Source organism: Culex quinquefasciatus, chromosome 2 (assembly GCF_015732765.1).
Source record: "Culex quinquefasciatus strain JHB chromosome 2, VPISU_Cqui_1.0_pri_paternal, whole genome shotgun sequence".
NCBI lineage: Eukaryota > Metazoa > Arthropoda > Insecta > Diptera > Culicidae > Culex > Culex quinquefasciatus.
In genome coordinates this window covers 182,935,368-182,946,528 of record NC_051862.1, presented here as the reverse complement: position 1 = coordinate 182,946,528, position 11,161 = coordinate 182,935,368, and the positions used below count along the sequence as shown (strand labels likewise).

Here is an 11,161-nt window from a genome sequence, read left to right as displayed (position 1 = left end):
CTGTTTTACCTGGGGAAAGTGCCATAGTTATCCGATTCTTACCATTTTTCAGAAGTAGAACCTTCATTTAAGGTGAAGCCGGTGATCATTTTCGAAGAAATTTGATCATCATAGTGATATTCTGTATTAAATTCAATTTAACGAATTTCAGCACCAAAAGGAATCAGATGATCTAAATCAATTGTGCTTCAAAATTTATATAATTTTGTGGCACAGTCATTGACGTCCTAGTTGGCAATCATTGATTAATGACGATTTCCATAACTTTACAAGGAATGGGATAATCGAATCAGCATGTGTAGGACACTATTATAATTAACTTGTTGAAGGAATTTTGTCAAAATATTGAAAGCGACGCAAAATTTATATCTTTGAACGAAAAATCATGACAATGATGGAAGTCTTCACGTTAATTCAGTACAACTTTCCTCAAACCACCATATTTTAAGGAGGAATGTCGGATGTGGACCACCCTACTGTCCATACAATATAAGGGAGCATTCTTTTATTACTAAACGCAGTAAGGGATGATGGGGGGGTCGAAGGCTGTGTTACTCCCTTTCATTTTTTTTAATTTGTATGGAAATTGTGATACGATAGGGGGGGAAGGAGAGGTAAAAAACCCTATTTTTGCGTTAAGTAATAAAAGCACGCTCCCATACCATTGAAAATAATCGAATGATGATATCATGAAAAAAGGTCCAATCGATTTCTGGTGCACAGAAAAAAAAAATCATGGTAATATTACATCTGGGAAGGGGTACATCTTTTATGTCAGAAAAAAGGTGTTATTTTACCTCTGGAAATGTGTAATTTTACCACTTTTTTGGTGTAATGTCACATTTTCAGTCTAAATTGAGGTAAAATTACATCATAAAAGAGGTAATATTCAACCTTCCAAAACTAAAGCTTCCAAATTGACATTATTTTTTTCTGTGTGGTGACCGAGCCACGTAGATCAGTGGTAACGCTTCCGCCTCGTAAGCGGTAGAACGAGGTTCAAATCACGGTTCGGACCTTACTCGGACCAACACAACTGATGATCTTTTCCCTTCTGGAATCGATTGCTTAGTAAAGGGAAGGTAATTATCATCACAAACTGGACCTTATCACCACCCAATAATGTAAATATGGAAGCTGTAATTTTTGAAGGTTGAATATTACCTCTTTTATGATGTAATTTTACCTCAATTTAGACTGAAAAAGTGACATTACACCAGAAAAGTGGTAAAATTACACATTTCCAGAGGTAAAATTACACCTTTTTTCTGACATAAAAGATGTACCCCTTCCCAGATGTAATATTACCATGTTTTTTTTTTTCTGTGTATGGAATGTTAACATTAACCTTAACATGTTAAGTTGAGAAGCGTTACAGTCGCCGAATGCTGCCCGCTAACTGAGCTGAACGAAACAATACGAGATAAAGGTGGGCTAAACGCTCTTTTTAGGAACCGCTCATTTTCGCTCGCTCTTTAAAATGAGCCGCTTTTTTGAACGGCTCTTTCGCTCTTTTTTATTAATTAGGTTGAAAATCCTATTTTAAAGAATGGTGTGATTTTTTATGTTTTTATTAGACTGTGTTGGACATTATTTTTTTTAAAGGTTCATAACGAGAAGATTCACTTCAAAACCTTAGGTCTAAAAGTTCGAATAATTGGATGGTGAAAGCACCCAAACTTAAATCTAGAGTTTTGGAGAACTGCGTTTATTTCTGCTAAAATGAAACAAATTTTAGCAAGAGTAAATGTTCTCCGAACTCTTTTCTACATTATTATTTAATCAAAAAGTCTATGAATGCCAAAGGTAAATCGGACAAGTGGAGTTAATATATGTTTATATAGTAGTTTTCGGCAAATTTTCCAGGTGATGCATTTTTAAGTGTTCAAATTTGTACTCCGGTATTTCTTTAATGTGTCTTTCAATCAGTTGTGCAATGAAAAGTTTTTTATTTTGTTTAGAAAATCATTTACTTTTAAAGTAATTTAGGCACGCGAAAAAGTTCACCGTGACATAGTTCTGACAAATTTGAAATAGTTTAAGCATTGAAAAAAATGAAATCACAGTTTCAATCCTCAAAGACAAATTTCATGCTATAATTTGTTGGAAATTCAATAAATGATATTTATAAACATTAAAATAGACAATAGTTCAAAGATCATTTCATCTTGGAATGGTTCTTTCAAAAGACCGGAGTTTCAAAAAGAACCGTGGCTCTTTTTTTGGGTGAGCCATGCTTAGTTCGCTCTTTTTTGTGAACCGGCTCTGTGAGCGGCTCGCACTTTTTTGCCAACCTCTAATATAAAAATAAAAGTTATTCAAATTTATTAACAACAATTACTTTTCATATTTCTTTAATTTTAACATGAAATCAAATGAATGTTTGGAAATAGTTTATTTATTTATTGAACTTGATTTTTGCATCCAACCCCTCGGTCACATCGTTATGTTTTGGGTTTTTGACGTTTGTCTGTTTCTTAACTGGGCTCAGTTATCGAGTGCCCAGTTAAAAAGCAGTTCAGTTACCGAACAAGTACTGTATAAGTTCGTTATAATCACGGCGTGTTTTCTAGAACAACCTTATCAGGAAAAAATAGTCATCGCCACTTTCAAATGTGTCTTATAGGAAATTTTCTCAGCTTTCCAATGCTTCTAAAAGCGAAATGTTTCATCGGGAAATTTCTGAGATATCTCTATTATAAGTTTTTTGGTTTTAAATTCCTTTATTATTTATTGGAAACCTTATACTAACAGTTCAAAAAACTTATCAAATGATGTGTTTCATGAGTTTGCACATTTTGATGAGTAAGACAAGAAACAACTTTGAAGAAGGTTGCAAACCGCTAAACATTTTGAATATTATGTTTTGTCTATGTTTTTGAATATATGGGATTTATTCAAAAATTACAACAGTGTAAAAATTTATTTTTTACAAGAATTATTTGATAGTTACATATTTTTTGTGTACAAATATCACGTGTCTACTCTGATTTAGCTTGTTCATCCGAAACATTGGCAGGTTTGTGATTGTTAATGGTATTATTGAATTTTAATGCATAAATTTGATATTTTCTTAAGCAAACATTAACCAGGAACATAAATACAAATATGATTTGAAATCGAAAATGTACTACATATTACTGTAGCAACTTCAAAAGTCATATTTTCATGAGTATACAATAAAGATAAAATTTTATAAAACGTTTTCTGTAGAAAATGCACTTAAAAGTAGCAATAAAACTCGAGTCTTCCAATTCAGAATTCTGAAAACACCATCACAAACATTTATTTTTGTTTGAACAAAAATTAAATAGTATTTTAACAAAAAAAATCTAACAAAAACTTTCTTTCCAAACTATTTGAACAAAAATTAAGACATATATATTTTTTAAAGATGAGATTGAAGATGAGAGTCTTATAAACTTCTAAAATATTGCTTATTCCTTGATCATTTAATACAAAAAAAAAACTGAAACAATCATTTCATACTAATGAAAAGTATTTCTCCTAAAGCTAGCAACAGTAATTTGCAGTATAATTTCGAGTATAAAACATGTTTTGTATCCATGTAACTAGTTGGTGTTTGATTAAGGGAATATGATATTTATTCATAAAAATCTTGTAATACCCTATCAATCTCAAACCTGTAGAAATTTCGGTTGTATCAGCTAATTCCAAGCTGAATCAGAGCAGACCAGTGTTATTTGTACACAAAAATTATGTAATAATCTATTTGTTCTTGTAAAAATAATATTTGAATACGGTTTTATTATTATATTATTTGAATAAATCCCACATATTCAAAAATTCGGTTAAAACTTAATTATCAAAATGTTTAGCGGTTTGCAACCTTCTACAAAGTTGTTTCTTGTCTTATTTTGCACATTTTGGTCAGTAAAATACACATGAAACACATCATTTGACAAGTTTCCTGGACTGTTATTTAAAAGTTTCCAATAAATGATCAAGGATTTTAAAAGAAAAAACTTAAAATAGAGATATCTCAGAAATTTCCCGATGAAACATTTCGCTCTTAGAAGCGTTGGAAAGCTAAGAAAATTTCCTATAAGACACTTTTAAAAGTAGTGATGACTATTTTTTCTCCATAAGGTTGCCCAGAAAACACGCCGTGATAATATGTCACTCAACATTTTTTCTTTAGTTTTATTCGGTAGACAAAGTCATGTTGAGAACAATCTTACGTGACTTAAAACAACAAAGAATTCTAGTAAAGATTGGTGAAATTGAGCAGTTCTCTACGAAATCGATCTTTTTTTTTTAATTTTAATTTTTGTATTTTTTAATCCGGCTGAAACTCTTTTGGTACCTTCGGTATGCCCAAAGAAGCCATTTTGCATAATTAGTTTGTCCATATAATTTTCCATACAAATTTGACAGCTGTCCATACAAAAATGATATATGAAAATTCAAAAATCTCGGGGAAATGTCATTCGGGGAAATGAGCTAGACCCTGAAAAATTACTTAGCTTAAATGATTGAACACATTTTTTAGATAATCGTCAAAAAAAAAAGAGAGCGATACCGTTCCGGTTTAGTCCAAAAATGTACTGATTTGACATCGAAAAACTCACGCTTTTAATTGTGTTTAATTATTTTTATTTGTTTTTTTACTGTTGGGGTAACAAAAACATCACTCGATTATAAAAACCACTTAAGATGCAGTATTTTATGTAAAAGAATAACTTCACTTCACACTTCATGGACGCCCAAGCTTCCCAAAAAACTTCAACTCGCTGGTTCTCGGGCATAACTCAACCAATCGAGACGATTCTTGTTTCCAGTGATTTGTAATAATGTCTAGATGGTCCTAAAATTTAACAGAACTTGATTTGAGCAAATGCGTAATTTCTGCGACCGAAAACATCGTTCCAACTTTTTTTAAACGACTGCCGTGGAATTCTTGGCGATTTTTTTTAACACGCGTGAAAAAAATTGGAGCGATTTATTTTATGTAAGGCCGAAAGAAGATTTGTCTTATGCAATTTAAACAAAAGTGTTCCAAGTTTTTGTTTCTTAAACCTTTTTTGACTTTTTTATTAATGAGTGTTGTGAGTTAATTTATTCTACAGTCGTATACTGCAAATGTTGAACATGTTTTTAGCTGTTTTCACGGTTATAGTGTCCATTAAATTAAGGTACATTAATTTATTGAAATTTATTTAAAAAAAACACTAATGCCACGACACACTATTTTTGCTCATTATTTTTCAAATGATAAAAAGAGAATCCAGATCCATTCAGGTATGTCACATTTCAGAAAGCAGCCACACTCGGAACACGATGGCCAACAGTGATCCTCTGAGAACAATTTTGGCGGTGACAAATTTGCTCGCAATTACATTGGTCCATTTCGATAAACGAACTGCGAAATATCGGCACGCTAAAAATCGACATTTGATCATTTTTATAAATGTAACGTTCATAACAATTTTGTCAATCTTATACCAGTGGTACGTTCTAAGCTCGATCAAAAGCAGGGTCGAACTGTACGGAGTCATTTTCGGCATGCTAGTTATAATGGATAGTGAAACTGCACTCGCTTGGAGCTACGTTATGGTTCTAAATGCGATTCTTAAATCAAAGTATATTCTAAAGTCAATGAACACGATACTTGCCGTTCAAAGCAAGATAAAATCAAATCCTGCCAACGATCTTAAACGTCGTAGAATAGTTTTGCTTTTACAAGTGTGGATGTTTTTAAGTGTGTTTTACTATTTTGTATTTATAACCGGTTTGCAAATCTTCTCATCGAAATGGACTCGAACTTGGGTTCGCATCGGAGTTGATATGATTTTTGCTACGTGTGGCGTACTTAGTGAATTGTACGTAATAATGTTTGACACCTTCCTATTGACGGTTCAAATGGATCTTCAAATGATTAAGCATCGGATGAAAAAGTGCTCCAAAGAAGCGGACGACTTAACACTTTTGATGGAGTCGTACTTTGAAGCGATGGCTCTAATCAATTTATTGGGGAAAGCTTTTACATTGCCCATATTGTTTGCAATATTCAGCACATTTTTCGAAGGAACCACTCAGTTATACCAGGTTTTTGTCTACACTAACTTAGAGCTGGGCTCTCTAATTAAGGAAGTGGCCAGCTTTGGCGTTTGGCTGTGGCCACAGCTAACCAAGCTTTGCATTACCACGAAGTTAGCTGGTAGCGTGAGTGATGAGGTAGTATCAAAGTTTTAAAAAATATATATTTTACGTTCAGGTTTCGAAATCTTTACCAACTCTTCCTTAATCACAGGCCAATGAGATTGCACTTTGCACGAGACACTTTGACGATTGCAGCATGCAAAACACCAAAGTGACGAGGCAAATCAACAAGTTTCTGCTGAAGAATCTTCACCAGAAGAAGAAGTTTTCCGCGTACGGATTCTTCGACATTGACAACAGTGTTATTTATACGGTATTGAAAGATTAATTTTCAATTATCGAGTATACTATTTTTTTGTTTTTTAGGTATTTAGCTCCATCGTAACTTATTTAGTGATTTTGATTCAGTTTAAGCAGTTGGAAAATGATTTCACTAACCAAAATGGAGGTGGTAACAACACGAGTTCAACATAGAGTTTAAATTATTTTCTTCAGTGCATTTATTCTAATCATTCAAATTTTGAAGTTTGCTGTCACAAACGATTTGGCCAATAATCGAATAAAATGTCATCTTGACCCAGAAAGGACAAAAGGGAACGTTCGGATAGATTTCACAACACCACGCTGTAAACGTTTCACAAAAATATATATTCCTCTTCTTGTATCCTTACTTCTTAGTCCGGTGCTCTGTATATTAATCTCTATCACTATCCAAACAAGTTAGTGTAATAAAATTAACGATAACGCTCGTTCTCTCACTCTCTCTTTCATTCAAACCTCTTTTCTAGTACAGTGTAGTTAACAAATTACTAAATTCGCATTCTCTTCCTGACTCTGGTCCGTTTCGAACAAACGCGCATTTGTAACAACGCAAAGTAACGGCCAATTTCGTCCTATGTCTTAGCAGCTATTTAATTTGGCAAAAAAAAGTTAATTTAAAAAATAAAGTAACAGAAACGGAAACTAAAATCTAGCGTACAGCAATGCACCGCCAGGCAATGATATTCGACGGGTTATTGTATAACGATTTTGTTTTTTTTTCTTCAATGGAGCGAACTAAACAGAAAATGCTTTAACGTGGTGCGGCGGGCACAACTTTTTGTCCTGTATGTGTGTGAGTGTATAGTGGGAAAGGGTATTGTAATCTCTCAGGTAACGAACTTGGTGGTCACCCTCACCGCACACTGCTGTGAGTTACTTGGGGTAAAAGCCACTTGAACCGAAGGCACTCGGTGGAAACGTCGCCATCTCACTGTCAGGGTCTGCGGGGACAAACACGCCTCAAAACGAGTGTGGTTCCGTTCTTGAAATAGTTTGAAATAAGCAAAATGGGACTCTCCTTAGACTATCGTACGTAGCAATTGTGTGTGTCATATTTAATTGATGAAAATTGATTTAGAGGTAGGATAACAAAAGGAAAACAAAACTCACTGCATTCCGCTGGAGCCCTGCTTGGGACTGTTGGCGTTGCTGCCGCAGCGGCTGCTGCTGCTAGAACCGGGAAGGGCCGGCATCGTCGTGGCCACGGCCTTCAACACCTCTTCCTGTAGCGAGGTAGGCGGATCCGACAGGATGTCCGTCGTCGTCGACAGTTGGCGCAACTTGTTTGAAACCGCTGAAGAAAAAAATGCAAAAAACTGTTCAAACTGTTCGAAACTTGTTCAAGCGATACCAACCTGGCCTCAGCTCCACCAGCGAACAGTGCTGGTCAACCCACAGCTGCGACGATCGGCACATCTCGTCCAAACTGGCGACCGAAACCGTCTGGTTGAAGGTGTTCATCAACGGTTCAAATATCAAGCCAAACTAAAAATAAATAAATTAAATTCATAATTAATACCAATCATCCTAAAACCAATCAAGCAATACTAACAATCCAGAACTTCCAGTTGTCGAGCGTCCGCTGTCGCACGTACTGCTGGTACAGCTCCTTGACGCGTCCCGTCCGCTGGCGCGACACCGGGGCACCACTTGCCGGGAGTGCCGTCTGCAGGTTGCTGTTAATTGATTAAAATGATCAGCCGTCACACGTCAACACACTCCATTAGCGTTATTAGAAGAAGAAAAAAAACTTACTTCAGCGAGTTGTTGAGCGTATCGATTTCCCTCCGCAGGGCGTCCATCTTTTCGTTTGTGGCGGACCGTTCCACGCGGAGCTGCTTAATGTACTCGGCGCCCTTCTGCAGCATGGCCGCTTTGCTTAGCTGGAGTGGGGTTTGAAATAGGTCATTCTAGGTTTGTAAAGAGCCTTAGGAATATTTTAATTTGGTCATTTTGGCCATTTAGGCCTTTTTGGTCATTTTGGTCGTTTTTGCCATTCCTACAATTTTGGTCATTTTAGTCATTTTGGTTATTTTAGTCATTTTGGTCATTTTAGTCATTTTGGTCATTTTAGTCATTTTGGCATTTTTGGTTATTTCTGTCTGTGCCTTTGGTCATTAAGGTCATTTTGGTCATTCTGGTCATCTCGGCTTTTTTGCCATTTCTACTATTTTGGTCATTTTTGTTATTTGGTAATTTTAGTAATTTTAGACATTTCGGTCATTTTGATCTTTTTGGTCATTTTGGCCATTTAGGTCATTCTGGATATTTTGGCCATATTGGTAATTTTGGTCATTCTGGTCATTTTGGTCATTTTGGTAATTTTAGTCATTTTGACCATTTTGGTCATTCAAGCCATTTTGGCCACTTTGGCATTTTTTTCTATTTTGGTAATTTTGGGCATTCAGGCCATTTTGGTTATTTTGGTCATTATGGCCATTTCGGTTATTTTGGATATTTTGGCCATTTTGATAATTTTGGTCATTTTGACCATTTTGGTCATTTTAGTCATTTTGGTAATTTTGGTCATCTCGGCTTTTTGCCATTTCTCCTATTTTGGTCATTTTAGTTATTTGGTAGTTTTGATCATTTTGATCATTTTAGCCATTTAGGTGATTCTGGGCATTTTGACCACTTTGGCCATATTGGTAATTTTGGTCATTCTGGTCATTTTGACCATTTTGGTCATTCAAGCCTTTTTGGCCATTTTGGCCACTTTGGCATTTTTTTCATTTTGGTCATTTTGGTAATTTTAGTCATTTTAGACATTTCGGTCATTTAGATCTTTTTGGTCATTTTGGCCATTTAGTTCATTCTGGATATTTTGGCCATATTGGTAATTTTGGTCATTCTGGTAATTTTGGTCATTCTGGTCATTTTGGTCATTTTGGTCATTTTGGTAATTTTAGTCATTTTGACCATTTTGGTCATTCAAGCCATTTTGGCCACTTTGGCATTTTTTTTCTATTTTGGTAATTTTGGGCATTCAGGCCATTTTGGTTATTTTGGTCATTCTGGCCATTTTGGATATTTTGGCCATTTTGATAATTTTGGTCATTTTGACCATTTTGGTCGTTTTTGCCATATTGGTCATTCAGGTCATTCTGGTCATGTTGGTAATTTTAGTCATTTTGGTAATTTTGGTCATCTCGGCTTTTTTGCCATTTCTCCTATTTTGGTATTTTTTGTTATTTGGTAGTTTTGATCATTTTGATCATTTTAGCCATTTAGGTCATTCTGGTCATTTTGGTCATTTTAGTCATTTTGACCATTTTGGCCATTCAAGCCATTTTGGCCACTTTGGCATTTTTTCATTTTGGTAATTTTGGTCATTCAGGCCGTTTTGGTCATTTTGGTCATTCTGGCAATTTTGGTCATTTTGGATATTTTGGCCATTTTGATAATTTTTGTCATTTTGGTCATTCTGGCCATTTTGGTTATTTTGGCCACTTTGTCCTTTTTGGTCATTCTGGTCATTTTAGTAATTTTGGTCTTTCAGGCCATTTTGGTCATTTTGGATATTTTGGCCATTTTGGTAATTTTGGTCTTTTTTTCCATTTCTACAATTTTGGTCATTTTGGTCATTTCAGCCATTTGGGTCATTTTAGTCATTTTGGCCTTTTTGTCATTTCTGTCACTTTGGCCTTTGGTCATTTAGGTCATTCTGGTCATGTTGGTCATTTTAGTCATTTTGGTAATTTTGGTCATCTCGGCTTTTTGGCCGTTTCTCCTAATTTGGTCATTTTGTTTATTTGGTAATTTTGGGGCCATTCATAAACCACGTGGACACTTTTTTGGTAATCTCGAACCCCCCCCCCCCTCTCGGACAATTGTCCATACAAAAAAAATCTTTTTTGTATGGAGCATGGATAAGGCTACCAACTGTACGGATTTTTTCCTTACCATACGGATTTTCGAACCTCTTCGCGGATTTTTAACAGGCCGGAATTTGTGTAGGGAATTTTACGCATAATACGGATTTGTACGGAATTTAACAACTTTTTAATCATTGAATTGCTTTTTTGATTTGGTCGAAGCTTTTGTTAACTAGAAATTTTTATTTTTCTGTAAGTTTGATTTAAAAAGGGAGAGTTTTCTAGGGTTTCCTCAATTCAAACTTGATTATCAATAATTCTAGAGTTTTTGAACTATTGTCTTTCATATGTTGATAGGACCTATAAAAACTCTGGAATTGTTCTTTTAGAAATTCCTTACTAAATATATTTATCCATTTCCAAAGGCTTTCTAAAACTTGTTAAAACATTTGAACATTTGAATTAACAAATCTAGAGTTTTTTTAAAGGTCCTATAAAATGTTATGTTTTACATGTTTTAAGACCTTTTCAATAAAAAAAACTCTGGAAAATTGTTCGTGAAAACACTAAGAACGATAAACAAAATTGACATTTCGTAAACTTTTAAACGTTTAACAAAAAAAAATGAAGAACATAATGATTTGATTCAAATTACGGGTTATTTTATGAATACTTTTAAACGTGCAAGTCATAAGCACTCTGATAGCATGTAGCATTAGGGTGTAATATCAAAATCGATTTTCCAGCACAGCACTTTTCCAGTTCCTTTTGGGGTCCTAAACAACTCCCCAAAGTTTGGGCATGATTGGTTTAGTCCTCACTTTGCGCAAAGCGATTCAATTTTCCATATAAATTTGTATGGGAAAAACCATTTTTTTGAATTTTGGTATTTATAAAATCCA

General features: G+C 34.6%; 2 protein-coding genes across 2 annotated transcripts in view; one reads left to right on the top strand and one right to left on the bottom strand.

Moving 5' to 3' along the window:
• The first annotated feature begins 1,797 nt into the window (after positions 1–1,797).
• On the top strand, positions 1,798–6,597 carry LOC119766432 (gustatory and pheromone receptor 39a-like). Its single transcript, XM_038250976.1, has 3 exons — positions 1,798–1,806; positions 6,275–6,436; positions 6,490–6,597. The coding sequence occupies exons 1-3, from the start codon at positions 1,798–1,800 to the stop codon at positions 6,595–6,597; spliced, it is 279 nt and encodes a 92-aa protein (XP_038106904.1).
• A 153-nt stretch (positions 6,598–6,750) lies between these two features.
• LOC6041514 (mediator of RNA polymerase II transcription subunit 12) overlaps positions 6,751–11,161 on the bottom strand; it is a 53,591-nt gene continuing 49,180 nt past the window's right edge. The window contains 5 exon segments of the mRNA XM_038251126.1: positions 6,751–7,426; positions 7,555–7,738; positions 7,800–7,929; positions 7,997–8,120; positions 8,200–8,327. Of these exon segments, the coding sequence (XP_038107054.1) occupies positions 7,405–7,426; positions 7,555–7,738; positions 7,800–7,929; positions 7,997–8,120; positions 8,200–8,327 (588 nt within the window). The 3' untranslated portion in view covers positions 6,751–7,404.